Raw genomic sequence first — 19,593 nt, forward strand, 5'->3', positions numbered from 1 at the left:
TTCTATTATATTATCTATTCTGCTGCAACCTTGTGTTTTACTGTGTTGCACGGTAGTACATTCTAAACTCCCGTGTTGTTCTACTAATGTACTTGCATGTGGTACCGTTGTAAAATAATCTGATCTGTACTCTTGTGTTTCTCAGCATGATGCCATGAGTTTTACAATCTAATCTCGACAGAGGGATAGAATCTATCCTTTCCTCTCCACCCATCAACTCCTCTCTCTTTATAAGGGTTCTTTTAGGGATTATGTGCATGAACTGACCTGTAAATCTCTCTCTTTTTTGAAAATTCTACTGGTGAATTTTCCTTCAAAAATACTCTTAGCCTGATTTATACTTCGTAGCACGGCGGTGTCGCTGGGCCAAAAAAAGAGAAGTAGTCTATGAGCTGACGATGTGTTGTTGGCTTGTAAGTGAGTTTGATTGATTGATTGATTGATTACTTAATTAGCCAAGTTGAAAAACATTATGTCAGTATAGTTTAAAAAAGCAAGACTAAAAACAGTGAGGCCCATTGTGCGCCATTGTACTCAATAAATTATCAAGACATACACGCGACCGGGATACACAATACTTACAATGAAATACTTATCAGCAAGAACGCTAAAGGCAACACTAGACATAATTTACAGACAAAAAAAGTGGGGTGGGGGCTAGAGGATGCCACTCCCACATAGCTGCCGCCGTTGAGTTCGGGGTGCGTTGTTTGACTCTCTGGGTGCAATTATCCAAGTCCAATTATAATTTGAGGACCGTCCTGTTCTTTTTTTTAGGTGTTCTAAAAGCGGTTGGGGAATTGAGAAGTTTAATGGTTGGCTGTTGGTAGGTCATTCCACATGTTGGTGGCAGTTTAGTAGAATGGGTCTCGACCTGAAACGTTTGGGAACCACTGCTCTAGAGAAGAAGTTTGACAGACACATGGGCACTGTTCCTCTGAGTATCTTTAAAGACCAGAGCCATTGCAAGTAGCTGTACTCTGTCTTCCACCTTGAGCCATCCCAGCCTATAGCAAAGTGAGCTGTAGAGTTAGGTCTGTCCCGGGTGCGGAAGTTTACCTCTAATCTTATCTGTTTGTTTTTGAAAGGTTGACAGTTTTTATGCGAGTAAATTTTTTTTTGGCTCGGCGACACCCCCGCGCGACGGAGAATAAATGAGGCCTTCCTCTCCTCTTTCCTTTCTTCTCCTCTCCTTCCAGTCCAGTGATGTCACTTCCTCCCCCCGCCCCCCTCTCATCTCCCCTCCCTCCAACTTTGAACATGTGTATCACATGACTCCTCTGTCCGCCGGGGTCTTCCTGCAGACGGACTCCTCCTCCTGCTCCTCCTCCCCCTCCTCTTCCTCTCTGGGCAGGGTAGGCCTCTCCCTCTCTCTCTTTCTGTCTCTCCCTCTCTCTCCCTCTCTCTCTGTCTCTCTCTCACTGGAGCCTCGTCCCAATGCTCAAATGTCCCTCCTCGCATCTTTCACTTGTTTCCCCGTGCCTTAGCCCCGCCTCCAAGCAAGGAGATGAGGGGCAGGGGTGACACTAAGGGCCGATGCATATTCCACTTTTAGAGCCGAGTTTAAATCGGTTCTGTTCGGGGAGTCGCAAGATCTCGGGAGCACCGAACGGACGACTTAATGTCGGTTAAAAACACGTACTCCAAAGAAGACACTTTTGCAAAGGAATTGCCACGTGGATCCTAACCGTTACTTGTCGATCTACAAGCTCAGAATGCATTGTGTACTTTGCCTTGACACTGGTTCGACGAACTGGGGCATTACGTGACGAAACAACATAAAGAAGGTAACATTTGGAGATATTAGCTTTCTGCCCGACATAGAATATCCTCAATGAATCCTCGCTCTCCTCCAGAAGCAAATGAACACCACTGAAACCCCAGCGTCCGTATGCCCGGGGAGAACGTTCGCAGAAAGCTCGATAGATCGTCTGTTTTCAGTGAAGATATTTAACGTAGAGCAAAAACAGAGAAGACACTAGTATAGAGCCCTGAGGCACTCCACTAACCATCGCACGGGGTTGAAGTGGACAGCATTTGGGACGCGAACGCTTTCCGTTTCACAGTGGAGGAGTGGAGGAGGCAGAAACCAGAGTATTGGGATGTGGCTTCTCTCTCTTTTATCTCTCCATGGCGTTCATCCCTTTTTCACTCTCTCTCCTGTCTCCTGTTTTTTCCTAACAACTTGTCGTTCTTTTATTTGTTTCTATTTATTATTTTATTTGTATTTTTATTTGACGTCGTCGTCCGCCTCTCCTTCCCTCTCTCTCTTAACTCTTTGCTTCCCACCTCACTCTCCTGTGTGGCCGATTAACCTCCCGTCTCGCCGTCCAATCATCACTCACCTGTGTTCACTGGAGCGTCTACGGGCTGGTTTTAACTGGTGTGCGTGCGTGTGTGTTCAGAGTGCGGCGGCCAATCAGGAGGACTCGGTGAAAGACAGGCCCCGCCCACTGTCCAGTATCTCCCGCCAACAGAGAAGCAGAACACACATTACTAGAACAGCCTCAGGTACCACACACACTCACACTCTCTCTCTATATACCGCTATGTTTGTGTGTTTAATCAGTCGAGTGTGTCTGTAGCTGTGACATTTCCGAACATATCATCATATCCCGACTTCCCATGCTCAATACCTGTGTGTGTGTTCGTGTGCGTGTGTGTGTGTGTGTGTGTGTGTGTGTGTGTGTGTGTGTGTGTGTGTGTGTGTGTGTGTGTGTGTGTGTGTGTGTGTGTGTGTGTGTGTGTGTGTGTGTGTGTGTGTGTGTGTGTGTGTGTGTGTGTGTGTGTGTGTGTGTGTGTGTCAGACTTTGGCGCAGCAGGGTCATCCAGGAACATCTCAGACCTGGACCAGGACTTTGATAAAGAGGTACATGCAGAACAACACTATCCCAGACACACACAAGTACAGATCAATCTCAGAAAATTAGAATATTTGGTAAAACAGCACTGCAGATGCCATAGCACCCCAAATCATAACTGATTTCCGAAACTTCCCTCTGGACTTCAAGCAACTCTGACTTCAGAAGGTTGACATTTCTCTATTATAAATCCTTTAAAAGATTATCAAAATGATTCAATATTCTCCAAACAAATTGAAAACATCCAAAACTGTTACTTTTCAGGATTCAAATTATAAAACTGCAAAAGTAACAGATCGACAAGCTCGAAACGCATCTGTTCATGCCTGTTTTGCAGGCCTTGACACTAAGGGGCCTTTTCCACCGGCAAAGAACCGGTTCCGGTTCTTTCTCCCGCCTATGGGATGAACCAGAGGTGTGCTTTTCCACCGAGAACCGGAGTTGGTTCAGAACCGTAAAAGTTGGTTTGGAACCGGAACCACAAAACCCTTGTTTTTTGTGGTTCCAGAGCCAAATCCTTGGCTCTGGTTCAATCTGGTGGAAACGTTGACCTATGATATGCTGTTTTCACTGTTTCTAGTTCTACACTTAAAAATTTAAAATAATAAGTGTGAACCTATAGTCATATTCATAGCTACATGTATGTAGGTATTTGGCATAAAACATTAGTTATGACATTTTTCATTGCACAGCCCCAGAAAGTAAAAAGAAGAAACAAGAAAAAATTAAGTGTTATGAACTTTTCGAGCAAGCAGGCATGACCTTTGGGCAAGTAGAACGTGACCTAGACTTGCCTGACGGGCAAGTGCCCCTGAGACCACCATAGTGTCAGCCCCTGCTTTTGTGTGACGCTGTAGTATGATAAAGTTGGACATTCATTTACAGAGAAAATCTCCAATAACAACGTTATTAATGTTTGTTCTTTCCTAAAACAAGTGTATTAAAATTAAACATAATTATTTTCTCTCTCTCTCTCTCTCTCTCTCTCTCTCTCCCTCCCCCCAGCCTGACAGTAACAGCAGTAATCTCAGCTCGCCCCCCTCCCCCACCTCGCCACATCGCAGCCAAACAACACTGGACAGCCTGGACTAACGCACACACACACACACACACACACACACACTATTAGCCAATGACAGGACAGAAATCAGATGCTAACATGGGGTCTAGGATCGGAGAAGTCTTTTAATTTAAAAATAAGAAATTATGAAATCTCACTTATCTTTTCTTTTCTTTTTTTCACAAGGTTGTTTGTTTGATAAAAGGTGTTTGTGTACAGAACCAGAACGATTTAGAAGAAAGAGCCCTACTTGACGTCTACTTTATTATTATTTTTTTCGCTCCGTCGCACGACGGTATCTCTCGCGCCGGAAACAACCAAACCCGGGTTGTTGTGTGGTCTTGTAGATCGGTTGTTTTCAGCCTCTGAAACATACAGTAACGTCAGACCGGCTGTGTTTTTCGACCACGCGATGCCGTCGTTCGACGGAAGCATTATGAAAATCGGGCTCGAGACGCAATGACTTTTTTTTCCTGTTTTAACTGAAAGACGAAAATTGTTTCACTTTTTACCTTTTTAAGATTTGGTTTGTTGTTTTTCAGGGTAAGGATATCACTCTAAAGACACGCACACACGCACACATACACGCTCGCACACACACACACACACGCCATCTTATATGTCGTCGTGCTAAAACCAGGGATTCATTCGTCAACATTGTGTACAAACTCAAACCATTCTTAAACCCTCTACTCTTAGTCAAACAACTTGAGCTACAACTGTACTTTCACTGCTTTTCCCCCCTGTCTCTATCAAATCTATTTGGCCAAAAACAATACGATCTACAAGCTCACAGGGTGACGCGTTGTGAGCTTGTAGAATCATATGCCTCAAGGTTCTCTATGATTCGAATATGATCAAAGAACCTTGACTTCTGTGCCAGATACCATTTATTTTTTGCTCATTGCTTACTGACAGTTCAATTGGCTAAGATGAAAGTCACACATTAGTAGTCTATAATAGAACAAAATTCATCTTAAACTCACAGCAAGTATTCAGTGAAAGTGAAATGTGTATAAATCAATGCAAATCATAATTGCAGAAATACAAAAAAAGACAATGAGTCTCCAAGTGTCAGCTACAGTACCTTTCTAAAAAGGTTTTAAGTTTCCTCCGTGCTCAATAAACATCTGTACATAAAATAAAAATACTATGTTTTCTGAGACCCACTGTGCTATGTGTGGCAAGTTCATGTGGGTTCCTTGGGGGTCTAAATTGACCCATACAAGTCTGTACCTCTGACAGTGTACAAATGGAACCAAATGAACCCGTCAGGGAGACCTGACATTTTAAAGTTTGAGAAACACTGATGCAATATTGGCCTTCATGCAATTACGCTTGTCAACCAATAGGTGTCTCACCAGACCACAGGATCCCCAGGAGAGGAGATTGGTGTAAAAATTAAAAAGCTAAATTAATCAAAATGTTCCAATATTACAAGCTTTGTACATGTGCTATTTTTGAATGCCTTTGTATAAAATATTGGATCAAGTGGTAAAAAATCATTGAAATGCAGTATTAAAGAAGGATTGCTGGGGACCCCCTCGAGGACCCCTCTGGGGTTCCCTGAGCCCACGTTGAGAACCACTGATCTCATTTAAATGTCTCAACAGAAGAGCAGAGAGACCAAAGTTATATTGTATTAACATACACTCTACCACACATATTGGTTAAAATAATGTTTTGTTCACACAAAAAAAAGAAAAAAAAGGCAAATACAAATGAAAGAGCCTCAACTTAAAATTCAGCACCGGCACATTTTGTATCAAAAGAAACAATTGTTGATTAAATCAATCGGTATTTAGCTATAGGCTGACATTTTATATGAGACACTGGAGAACGTTAAAAAATGAATTTCTTTATCCTGGATTTAAAAGCATGGGACATAAAAAAAAAGAATAGAAAATAAATGATAACTCATCACGCTTTATTTGGAAATCGTAGACCAGCTGACACTTTGAGGGTCCGAAGCGGATCACACCTGTACACCATTGAGTGATATAAATTGCGTTCGATCACCAATATAAAAAAAAAAAAGGAAATCTATTCTATGACTCACTGAGAGCCAGTGCAGAGAACAGAGAATTGGTGCAACTTGTTCAGATGGAACTCTTAGCAGCTGCCAACCTGACGCTGGGGTTCTTATGTCATTTCAAGGAGCCCCATAACTCTGAGAGTGTAACAAATGGAACCAAATGGACCCGTAAGGGTCCATTCTCTGAGGGGCCTTTCCCACCGGCAAAGAACCGGTTCGAGTTCTTTCTCCCGCCTATTGGATGAACCAGAGGTGAGCTTTTCCACCGAGAACCGAGTTGGTTTCCGAACCGTAAGAGTTGGTTCGCGGCCAGTACGCAAGAAGGTACCAAGGTTCCAAGAAAGTTGCCATCCCATAGGCTGGGGAAAGAACCCGAACCGGTTCTTTGTCGGTGGAAATGCCCCTGAGAGCCACTGGAGCATTGTACAAATAGCTGTGAGTGTGAGTGTGTGTGTGTGCGTGCGCTCACCTTTTGATGCCAAGTATTTTGTACTCAACGTTGTATATAGGATGGGATTTAGACGATTTTCTATGCAATGTTGATGAATGAAGCTTCTAGACAGACAGACCAGACAGACAGACAGACAGACAGACAGACAGACAGGTGACACTATGCCATATCTGTTGGAGTTCTTAATAAAATAAATAAAAAACACTGTATTAAAAGAGAAAGAAAGTTGCACATCCTTTATATTCCAGATAAAAAGAATAATATTAATAATCTTTTCTTTTTTTGTTTTTGATTTTATGTCGCTGGTATTTCCTGTTTTATCCCCCTATTATAGCCTTCATCCACCTAAATAATGCCAACTACCCCCGCCCCGCCCCCCCACACACACACCCCTCCACACAAATACCCCCACCCAAATACCCAACTTCCCCCACACCCAACGTCCCGCCATGACGTCTAAATACCCCAACTACCCCTCCCTCGCTCACTCAAATACCCCTACTACCCCCAGCTCCACCCAAATACCCCCCACCCAAATGCACCCAGACTTTAAGACTTTTTTTTTCTGGTTGAATTGAAAATTTTAAAAAATAAACTTGTTTTTATTTCTGTTTGTAATTATTGAATTATTGTTAGAGACATAAGCGGACAAATAAAAGAATATCTGATGACCCCGGTGTCCAAGTCTTTATTGGCTGCCTCTTATGTTCTCTCATCTAATGAATGTGTTTTATTGGCATGTTTATTATTATTACTAGTAAGACACCTCAGGGTGACTTGCGACCTCAGGGTGACATGCGACCTCGCCCCGCGCCAATTCTTGGCCATCTGGCCAGTGATGTATATGGGACCAGTTACTCATATATGGAGACCCCTTCATGATAGTTTTGTTATGTCAAAACATGCCCATATATGGACATTACCAAATATGGGCATTCCCATATATCTCCTTAATATTGATAACATAATATCCTTAATAATGTCCTTAATATTGACTATAGGAATCTCCATATATGTGACATATATGATGTCATCACTATGACATCATTGACCTTTTGTAAACAAGCCTCAGTCATATCTTGGTCAGAATTCAGTTTTGGCACACTCACGACAGACGTCTCTCAAGATCTCCATATATGAGGGTACCCTAACATTCTCATTTTTGGCCTGGGATTTATGACATCAGAAATCTCCATGAATGGGCATACAATGTTTGTTTTGTTTTTTTTGGGGAATGACCATATATGGACTTTTATACCCTGAGAAATCTCGTAGCTTGTCTGACTGTCAGTACAGGAAGTGATCCTTTTTATGCCCATATATGAGTCATTCTGTACCACATCACTGTGACTCACTGACATCACGTGACATCACTTCCTGTACTGACAGTCAGACAATACTGACAGTCAGACAAGCTACGAGATTTCTCAGGGTATAATGCGACCTTCGGTCGCAATTATTATTAATTATTTTAAGCATGTTTTCTTGTCTAATTTCCACACAAAAAAGTTCAGTACTGTCCATCCACAATCAATCAAACTGGTTTGGGTGCAGTACAGCAGTGGTTCTCAAAGTGGATTCTAAGGACTCTGTGGGTTCCTTTAAAGGGGTCTAAATTGACCCGAACGGGTCCATTTGGTTCCATTTGTACACTGTCAGAGTTTAAGGGGAGACCTTGAAATTTCAAAGTTTGAGAAACACTGCAGTGCTTGTGCAACAAAACCCTTCAAGTGGAATTTCTGTATATTATGCATGTCTATGCACTGGTTTTCATGTTACATAAGCAGGGAAAAAACAACCCATTTCTAGACAAAAGACTGAAACACTCCCACTGCACCACTAGTGGGTTACTGGTATCTCTCACTCACTCACTCACTCACACACACACACACACACACACACAAGACACGGTCAGAAAACCATTACTGATAATTGATGTTTTATTAAAATGATATAAAATGACATATTTGTAATAAAACAAAAATAACAAGCCCTGCAGTTTGACCTCATTCAAAGTGTCAGTGACATCATGATTTCTTTTCTTGCTACAACGTGTTGGCAGTTAATAAATAGAATAACTTACAGGAGGTCACAATGAGCGTGTACAAGCACGGTTGTGGAACTGTAACATCCCCAGATGGTCCTGTCTGTGTGCATCGTGTAAACATAGCTGCACTGAGATCGACAACAACAACAGTAACAAGTAGATTATTGCAATCTCACATGTAATGTAAACACCATATTCTTCACAACTTGATTGTCATGAACTTTTCACTTTCACCCTGGCCTCACTATTTGGGGAATGTTATTATAAGCCGAACATAAAAAATAAAATAAAAGTTTTTTCTGGAAAAAGAGAGAAAGAAAGGCAATAAAAATAGGAATGTTGTAAAAAAAAAAGAAGGAGATCCAAAGAAATCCAAATCTACAAGCTCACAACGAGGCACATTGCAATGCATTGTGAGTTGTAGATCTTCTTTTTTTTGGGGGGGGAGGTAGGGGGGGGGGGGGGAGAGGGCATAAGTGGTGGACAGGGTATAGTTATAGTAGGATGTGCATGTAAACATTGTGATGGTTAAATGGCTTTATTTTAACCAGAGCAGTCGAAACAGAGAGTTACGACACTCTTTGATCACAAGGTTGGAACTATTAATACTAACTATTGGTGAATATTGAATATTACACTAACATACTCCTTATACAACAGGAGTCTATGGGAGTGTGGTAACACTCTCTCTCTGTCAATGGCTCTGGCGTTGACTTGAGAAGATCAAATGACAGAGGTGACACAGGCTCAAACAGGAACAACCAGTTGCGGTGACATTTAACCCATTATGAAAGACCGGAGGCTGATTCTACAAAGTAGTTCTCAGTCTTTTTCCATGACAAGGACACCCAGATTGATGTATGTTTCACCGGGGACCCTGAAAGCCAAGGAACCCCCCAGAAGAGAAGATTTGTGAAAAATTCAAAAATGATTCTTTATTTTTTTCAGAAATGTTCCAAAATGTACAAGCTCGCAGCATGACATGCTGCAATGCAAGGTTGTACATCTGCTATATGTTTGAATAGCCAACACAAAAATCCAAAAATGTACACAGATGATTTCCCCCAGTTTTAATGTAGTTAAACTTCCCAACTGCTGCCGTTTTGTCCCACTTCTAATACCATCTTTCATACTATCTACAAAATAAACAAAAGGCATAAGAAAACATTTCTTGTAAAAGATATCTCTCTACCATGAAAATATATATACTGTATATCAGTATACGTAAATATCCGACCAAGGGCATCCTAAACTGACCGAGAGGAATGCAGTCTGATCATTTGTCGATATACAGTATCATTTATGTACAAAAAACAACAAGAACATTGCATCTGGTCAACACTTTCTGTCAGTGGTGTTATAAATGTTTTGTCTCCCCAGGCACACCAACGGGCAAGACAAAATCCCAAGGCGACACCTTTATCCCTAGTGAAAACAGCCGACGTACAAACTCACAAAGCGGTGCGATGCGGCGTGAGCTTTGAACATCCGCTATTTTTGAAAATGTGTAGCGGAGAGAAAATCGCCCACAACGACATGCCCCCCAAAATAGCATGGTTAGCTCAACCGTGGTTAAAATATACTGTATATGGTCTCTGTCGGGTGTAAACCTCTCATACGTCAAAAACTGTCACTTTGCGCTTTGAGCTTGTGGATCTGCTACTTCTGTAGTAGCCTATGGGCCTTATCTTTTATGAGAAAAAACAACTTTGAATTTGGAGATAAGAGGTTTCTGCCCGAAATGAGTATGCACTAAGTACTGATGTCGTAAATGAATAAAAAATAATAAAGTAGAAATAACAGTTTTTGCATAGTACTAATAATGGCTGTCACTAAGTCCAAGGCACCGTTTGGGGGGGGCCACTGGTTTTAAGTTGTCCACCTCAACACTGGCGCCCCCCATTTTGGACAAGTCATTATAGGCAAAGGTTTTCTCCGACTTATAGCATGGGAAAACTGACTGTACAACATTTTCTGAGCTCGTTGCTATTCGTCCTACGACAAAATATACGTGGCTCGCGGTCACATGTGGTGTAACTTTTTCAATTAAACGTTTTTTATATTTCTTTGACTGATATTCTGCATACATGTTATTACTCTAAACACCATTTTCAGTTGCGAGTGTCCTCCAAGACACTCCAAAAAGACCACCAAAATGAATGCTACACAGTGTGGCTTGAAGGGGTTAAAGGGGTGCTATTGTGATATTTGTTGGACTAAGATGAAAAACGTTGTCTCTCTCTCTCTCTGGCTCTTTAACAAACAGAAAATACATTTTCAGGTGGGTCGTCAATTTCACCCAATCAGGAATGACAACCCATATCTTCCATAAACCATATCTGCTCATTTCTTTTCCGTCATCACTTCCAATTTCATTTATTCATTAATTTATGAGCTGTAGAGACCTAACAAACACTCTATAGCAATGATTACCATCACAATAGATATGTAATACTTATTTTAACCAAGAAATATCACGTACACCACCTTTAAGTATGACGCAGCAACTGACCAATCAGCACTGATCACCCCAATGATCCTGTAATGGCTTCTCTCCCACGGTAAAAAATAAAGGCTGCTCGAGATAAATACGTTGTATAAATGTTTATGTGAATATAGGTGTATATACATTATATATAAAAAAAAACATTTGTTCTGAGCCCATGAATTCATGTAGTGTCACAATTCATAATAAATTAGATCATATAAAAAGGATTGTAGAGAAAATAAACAAATAAAACGTGTATAAAAACATGCAGAAATCTGTAACCAATTGAAAACATTATAATGTCCATTTACTGTGTGTGTCTAAGAGCAATTGTCCTCCATTCCCGGTCCCTGTACTGGTCCGGTTGTGAAATTGATCCTCACAGAGTTACAGACCCCCGTAAGGGGTCCCATTTGTACTTCCCGGTGGTCCCCAAGCCCTACGTTGAGAACCGTCGTTAAAGGAATACTTCGCCCCCAAAAAATGCATTTCATGGAGATTTCTGTCTTTGCTCTTGTCTCTTTCAAGAACAAAACCATATTTAAAACATTCTCTTTGAACCTGTATAGGCTTATCAGTGAGCGTTGTATTTGAGATTATGTTATTATTTTAACTAGAGGTTTGTGCCCGCTCTGGCCGTTTTATTGATATTACGATTTTATTGAAGATATTATGATGTCATGGAAACTTGATCAATCATGGTTGGCTGAAATGTCACGTGAAGCTCACCAATCCACCAATCCTGAAGATGTTTGGACATATGCCAGTTTATGTCCATATGATTGGCTACGGGCATAGATGGCCCCTCTCGTGGCACTTAGATATTTCTCGATATTATGACATCACCCTTTCCCCCTCTCTGATTGGCGTCATCACCCAGTTGATGACGTCACTCTGTGTTATTTCAAGGGTTTTCCCATTGGGCGCCCTTCTGATTGGCTAGACCAATGCAAAATAATATCTGCATTGGTCTCCTACCAATGCAGAGTCATCATCAATAATAACTGAATTATTGGCTCAGGAAGGCGAAAAAAAAGAAAGGATCTTCATCGGTATTCAAGGCTTCATGGGGTGAGTAATTGACAGAAGATAAGTCATTGTTTTGGACTCAGGAGCCCACTATGATCTCCATGATGTGGTCCAGCTCCGTCAGCGTTGTGGGCGTGGCCATGCCGATGGCCATGGTGTCCAGGTCGTAGTAGGACGCCTCCACGTCCGACAGGAACTCCTCCAGGCCGGGGTTCGAACCTCCGCCCGACGACGGAGAGGAAGACGAAGAAGAAGAAGGAGAAGAAGACTTCCCCAGGAACACCTCGTCGTCCTCGTCCTCCTCCTCGTCCCCCCGTCCCAGAATGCAGCGGGGCCTCAGGGCCGCCGCCTCGGCCTCCTCCAGGAGGGCGTGGCCCATCATCTTTAGCTCCGCCCTCCCCCAGCAGTAGGACGACTCCTCCTCCTCGGGGCAGAGGTCGTAGGTCGTCGTCGGGTTCTGGTGGTCCTCGGCGGCGCCGCACGGCGGCCGGCACGAGACGCCGCCGCTCGGACACAGCACGTCTCTGTTCAGACACGAGGGGTCGCTGTTGTCTTGACACGAGATGTTGCCGTTTTGATACGAAACGTTGCCGTTTTGACACAGAGCGTTGCCGTTTTGACACGAAAGGTTGCCGTTTTGACACGAAAGGCTGCCGTTTTGGCCCAAAACGTGGCCGTTCTGGCACAACACGTGGGGTTCGAGGAGCGGCGGGGGCGACTCTGGAACACAGGACACCATGAAGGGGTCCGGAACCACCTGGGGGTGAAGAAAAAGTTTAATTATTGTTAATGGTTGAATGTTTAATTCAATAATTCTGAGAGAGAGAGAGAGAGAGAGAGAGAGAGACAGACAGACAGTAGGACAGCTGAGAGGGAGACAGTGTATCGAGAGACAGTAGGACAGCTGAGAGGGAGAGAGTGTAGGAGAGACAGACAGTAGGACAGCTGAGAGAGACAGACAGTAGGACAGCTGAGAGGGAGACAGTGTAGGAGAGACAGACAGTAGGACAGCTGAGAGGGAGAGAGTGTAGGAGAGACAGACAGTAGGACAGCTGAGAGAGACAGGCAGTAGGACAGCTGAGAGGGAGACAGTGTAGGAGAGACAGACAGTAGGACAGCTGAGAGAGACAGACAGTAGGACAGCTGAGAGGGAGACAGTGTAGGAGAGACAGACAGTAGGACAGCTGAGAGGGAGACAGTGTAGGAGAGACAGACAGTAGGACAGCTGAGAGAGACAGACAGTAGGACAGCTGAGAGGGAGACAGTGTAGGAGAGACAGACAGTAGGACAGCTGAGAGGGAGACAGTGTAGGAGAGACAGACAATAGGACAGCTGTTTCTTCAGGAACACAATCTTAGTTAATTCTGATCTTTAGGACTGACTTCCACATTTTTGGGGAGTGAACTACCCCAACAAGGCACAGCAGTGGCGGCCATTTTGTGGCGCCCCGGATAGAAAGTATTTATCAGATTACCCTCAAAATCAGATTTACCCTCAAAATGGCATTTTCCTAATGATTTCTCATCCCATCCCTTGAATTCACGGATATTTGTTTGTTTTTGGCGCATACCTAATCCAATACATCAAGGAGTCTCCATAGGGAGCCACTGCTGGTAATCAAATTATTGGCTTAGGAATGCGACAAAAACGAAAGAATTATCCTTGAATTCAAGTCTCCATGGGGTGAGTAATCGATTCTTTTGGTTGAACTACCTCTTTAATGTGTTAATGGTGTGAACACATAGCAGAGCTAGTCAGATCCTGGGTGTTCTACCTGGCAGCTCCCGTGCTCCTGGTCCATGTCCTCTTGGATCTGCCTCACGGTGTTGGCGATGAGCACGGAACGGCAGAGGTCCGGCTCGGCCAGCGTGTGGCAGTGTTGCAGCTTCACCAGGGACATGTCCAGCAGGCACTGCCGCTGCACGCGCTCCTCGCCCACCACCACCGCCGCCACGCCGCTGTCGCACAGCTTACGCTTGATGCCCCTGGAGTGCATGTCGCTCTGCCAGAGAGAGAGAGAGAGGTCATTTATTTTATTGCTTTAATTTTATCCCACTTTTTTGTAACCCATTTTTTTTAACCCTAATCCTGGGAGCTACACTCCCTCTGCCAACCTGAGGAGACAACAGACTGACCTCATGCTTCCTTCAATGCATGAGGAGTCCAAGTCGCTTCTTCTCACCTGACATGTCATTTAGTTTCAGGTGGTTTAGTTTGGTGTATTACCATGTGCTGTCAGTTAGGGTCAGTTAGGGGAGTCACAAAATCTTTGAAGCACCGAACAGCCAAATTAGACGGTACCTGCCATTAATACTTCAACTGAATGTAAAAATCACACCCAATGTGAAGTGAGCGGTGGTCGTGCTTGCATAACGTCTTCAATTGGTAATTGGTGATGTAATACAGGCTACACACACACACACACATTGCTATGGCAAAACGCTAAGGAAAAAGACTAGGATATAGGTATAGGTGGTCTAGGATGTAATTGGTGATGTAATATGGCTACACACACACACACACACACACACACACACACACACACACACACACACACACACACACACACACACACACACACACATATTGCTACGGCAAAACGCTGAGGAAAACACATTGCTATGGCAAAACGCTGAGGAAAAGTGGCTACAGATAGGTCTAGGATGTAATTGGTGATGTAATGTGATGTAATATGGCTACACACATACACACACACATATTGCTATGGCAAAACACTGAGGAAAACACATTGCTATGGCAAAACGCTGAAGAAAAGTGGCTACAGACACACGCACAGCCACTCTATGGAGCGGTTTACCACTGTTAAAAAAAAAAGAAATAATATAATCTATAATGACTCTCAAAATCTATACACTAAATCTCTACAGCTACGTTATTAGTACTAATAGTAGTAGTAGTAGTAGTATCATTACTATTACTATTATTATTAATAATAATATTATTATTACTGCTACAACCACTACTACTATTCTTCTACACTCAAAAGATGTTTAACACGCGCGTTACAATGAATAGTAATGAATTTAAAAGGACACATAGTAAACCCCGCCTACATTGGGACACATCTCTACTGTATGACTCACAGTGACGTAGGCAGACAGGCATGACTTCATGACTGCAGTAGTAACAAAAGACAACTTGTCTTAACACGTTTATAAAATATATAACACACACTTCACGAAACGTGCGAATCACTGTTTAGGAAACGCGTTCGTTATTGTCACATTAAACAGGTTTTTACATTTGAGACTTTTAAACTTTAAAGCGCTCAAATCGACGCTCAAAGCGGCGACGGCGACAGAAACGGGCCATTTTTTTGGTGGAACGTCCGGTTACTTATTAAATATATAACAATAAAAGTATGTAATAACTGTAAATAATATTCATAAAATATCAAGAGTCCACTCCATAAGTGGCAAATGTTACATTATAACGCTACAATGTGAGGTTAGTTCAACTATAAACGCGTTGCGATGTAACGGTGAGAAAAGGATACGACAACGGCGTAAATTACTCAGCGCGAGCGAAGACCCACTTCCGCGTATTCCGTGGCCGAAAAACGCGGATCTACAAGCTCACTACATTCCACGAACTACAAGAGTCGTGAGCTTGTAGGTCTGCTATTTCCGGCCGCGCGACGCCGCCGTACGGACGAAGCGTAGCGGTCGTGCTTTTACGTTCCGAATCGGGCGCGAGTCGGAGATTTTCGTTTTTCTCCTTCTTTTTCTTCAGTTTTTGTTTTAAAGAGCGAAACGGAGACATTTTTTAAAAAGGGAAAAAAAGCTCAAACTTACCTTTTATAATCAGAACCTTCTTTATTCACCTTCTGCTGTTATGAAGAAACATTCGCCGTCTGTCCCTTCCTTCCCCCTCTCGATGTGAGTGACTCTCTCTCTCTCTCTCTCTCTCTCTCTCTCTCTCTCTCTCTCTCGCAACCAATGTTATTGTTATACCGAAACCGGTGACCTGTATAATAATGTGACTCTAGGGGTCCGGTGTTTTAGAATTCACGTAATTCGATAGGGTCACTAGCTTGGGTGTGACGCAGGGGCCGGCTGCTGCGGCAGAGGAAGGGGGAGGGGCGGGACCATCCCGCTTGATTGACAGGCGGGGGGGACGGACAAAAAGAGAACAAAACAAAGGCCTATTTATACTCCGCAGTAGGACAGTGTCGTTGGTTGTAGATAGTGGTGTGTGTGTGTGTGTGTGTGTGTGTGTGTGTGTGTGTGTGTGTGTGTGTGTGTGTGTGTGTGTGTGTGTGTGTGTGTGTGTGTGTGTGTGTGTGTGTGTGTGTGTGTGTGTGCGCCAACAATCCTGAATCGGCCAGGACTCTCCTGAATTTTGACCCCATCTCCTGCGGTGCTCCTGAATTGTCATTTCTCCTGAATTCCTCCTAGATTTGGTATCAAACTCCCAAAATTCACCAGAAAACAGGATATTACATCTACGATGTTAAAATCTTTCTGGGGGAGGACCCCCAGAACCCCCGCTTTGGGATTGTGGGAAGTGCATGCAATCATTATATTCTCTTAAAGGAGTAGTTCACTCCCAAAATGACTTTTTTTCACAATATTCTTTTTGTATTTGTCACATTCCTAAACATTTGATTATAGTAAATTTACCCACATTGATTCCGGATGGGGACCTGAATGCATTTGGGTCCCCATCCGGAATCAATGGGGGCATATTTATTGTAATCAAATTTTGTCTAAGGAATGGGACATAAAACAAAAAATATTATTGAACTCTAGTCTCCATGTTGTGAGTAATCAATAGAAAAAAGGTCATTTTGGGGGTGAACTACTCCTCTAAGTAGTGAATGGTTATTATTACACATGGGTATTGCTTCAGTTATCAAATCAATTTGTGTTTTAATGGCTGAAATTTTCCAATGCGAGTAAGCAAGCCTGAAAATGATCAAAATCACAAAATTCCTAAACACAGGAAATCCATCTAGGCCTAGTCTGCGTTCCGACCTGGATCGTTTGAGCGGCGCGATTACTTACAAGGTCAATGCAAAGACGAGATAATGCGCAAAGCGACGCTCTAAGCTTTTAGATAAACACTATTTCCTTTAACCAAAACACATATCACATAGCACCAACAAACCCCACATTTTAGTTTTAATTTTAAACGGTGTTAATTCAATTCAATGTGCTGAAACTGTATAAATCTGACAGGAGTTACTAATATAAACGTTTTTTTACCAAAGACATTTCATTGTACAAAATCATTGAGATGAAACAGTACATACATAAACACACTATACAGCAATTATGGCTCTGATTTGTGCAACATTGTAACTAACATAGAGTGTATACAGGAAATCTGCACATTTCTAAAGTGACGATTTAAGGACCTCTAAAAAAATCAAACAAAAAACAAGACCATTACTGTGTCAACTCCCCTTCTACACTGTAGACTAAGCCCATACTTATACCTCCCCCTTTCCACTGTAAATAACCCTAACCCTTTTGCTTTTCTTCCTTAAAAGCTGAAGAGCTTACTAGGATATCTCCTTTTAGCTGACCAGAAATATTTGAGAACCAACAGTAGGCCTATAAAACACAGTGGCATCAAAGAAACAGTTTGCATTATTAAACAAAAAATATTGCTGTCAGGTAGAAACCTTTCATCTCCATATTTAAACTTTTTTTCTTTTTTTAATTCGTCGTCATACATGAATGACGCACGAAAGTAGCCAATCTCCAATGTGGGTAATGTTCTCTTTTTAAAAGAAAGGGGGGAAAAAAGTGTTTGATAGTGAAAGTGAAACTGGTGTGTGTGGTTTATAAATATTTGACCAATGAAAAGTATTAACATGCTTGTGACTAAACTGCATTAATCCATTGGAACAAACTCAACACAGGGTCTTTGTCAACAATTCCTGAAAATGTTTTTGGTCATACCGACGGGCACGTACCTTTTAGGCGAAGCCCGAACTGGCGAAGTGGGGAAATGTCCGATACCGTAGCGATCTGGCGAACGTCTTCTGGACAGGGCGTTTATCGTGCGCTTGCCCAGGCCTTACGGCCTGGGCATAAATATAACGATTGCATTCACCACGGCTTCGTAACTCGCGCGGCGCTCCGCCGGCCGCGCGGCCCTGGCCCGCTCTTCAAAGGTCCGCTGGCCTTCGCGCCGCTTGCAATGTCGTGGACAATCGATTCGCCAGATCGCTACGGTAGGAGACAAATCCCCACTTCGCCAGTTCGGGCTTCGCCAGAACAGGACTTTCCCATACCGACATGCAGCGACGGTAAACGCAGTGGTGGGAAAAGTACTCAATGTTTTTACTGCAATGTGCAGTAAAAACTTGCTTGAGTAAAAGTACAAAATTACTGATAACAAGCAACTTGCTGGGGTTATGGCCGGGGTCGCTACATGTCAATTGACGGGTTGAGGTTTTACCCAACAATGGCCAGGCCTCTTCCTTGTCCTTCGCAGGTGAGTCAACATACACATCAGCACCCTGACTCTGTTTGACCAGAATGGAACAGAGCTTTCATTATTATCACATTGGTAACACTTATTAGGGAAGTAAGGAAGAGGCCCAATTTCTTTCCAATATGGCTGCTGGGCATAGAGCCTATATAGCATGGCTGAAATGGTCTCTCTCTCTCTCTCTCTCTCTCTCTCTCTCTCTCTCTCTCTCTCTCTCTCTCTCTCTCTCTCTCTCTCTCTCTCTCTCTCTCTCTCTCTCTCTCTCTCTCTCTCTCTCTCTCTCTCTCTCTCTCTCTCTCTCTCTCTCTCTCTGATTGCGCTGACGTCAGACTTGTCTAAGCCATAGGCCTATGTGGACAATCTTGGGCATATCATCATAATATGCTGATTTGCACTGGCGCTGGGCATGTCCAGTGGATCCATCTGTGTAATGCAGCCACCAAACAGACCAGACACCACCTGTCCATGGTTGGAGTTAGGCTTACTGTCGGTATATCAGCCGAGAACTCCTGTTTCTTTTTTTGAATTTTTATCCCACGATTTTGCAACCCATTTTCACCCAGTGCCAATTGCCTATGTAATCCTGGGCTCTGCTCTCCCTCTGCCGCGTCTGGGGAGACAACAGACTGACCTCATGCTTCCTTCAATGCATGAGTAGTCCAAGTTGTTTCTTTTCACCTGACAGGGGGGATTTCCCCGGGATGGACATAGCACATGGAAGGAACACGTTATTCCAATTTCCAACCAGTTCCTTTCCCCTCCATCAAGCGCCCCGGCTGGCCAAGGGGAAGCATTATTGAGACCATTACTGCTAGGGTGTGTGCGCTGATGACGCGGAGGGAGAAACACGCCCCCAGCACCCACAGCGTCCCCCGGCGGGAATCGAACCCAGAACCTTCTAGCTGTGAGGCGAAGCGCTAACCACTGCGCCACCGTGCCCCGAGAACTCCTGTTTCAACGCGCTAGACCCCTAGGGAGATGGATTGCTGAGGTGGAGCGCAAAACCTACTACCATCAGCTCCCAGTACTTAGCCTACCGCACGACTTGCCGCACCCCATAAACGGTTCCCAGGATTCAACCCAGAACGTTGTACTGAGAAGACGAGCTCTCTACTGACTTGAGCGTAACCCCCGCACACCAATTCTTATATCGGCGA

The 19,593-nt window shown here is 43.4% G+C and overlaps 1 protein-coding gene across 2 annotated transcripts in view; it reads left to right on the plus strand.

The window, feature by feature from the left end:
- The window catches only part of cdc42bpb (CDC42 binding protein kinase beta (DMPK-like)), a 67,769-nt gene extending 60,691 nt beyond the window's left edge, over positions 1 to 7,078 (plus strand). For both annotated transcript variants that reach the window (XM_080743933.1, XM_080743934.1), the window contains exons 36-38: positions 2,406 to 2,511; positions 2,808 to 2,869; positions 3,867 to 7,078. In XM_080743933.1, the coding sequence (XP_080600059.1) occupies positions 2,406 to 2,511; positions 2,808 to 2,869; positions 3,867 to 3,953 (255 nt within the window). In that variant the 3' untranslated portion in view covers positions 3,954 to 7,078. The remainder of the gene's footprint in view (positions 1 to 2,405; positions 2,512 to 2,807; positions 2,870 to 3,866) is intronic.
- Positions 7,079 to 19,593: the final 12,515 nt, after the last annotated feature.

The sequence above is a fragment of the Nannobrachium achirus genome (assembly GCF_963921795.1).
Source record: "Nannobrachium achirus genome assembly, chromosome: 16".
NCBI lineage: Eukaryota > Metazoa > Chordata > Actinopteri > Myctophiformes > Myctophidae > Nannobrachium > Nannobrachium achirus.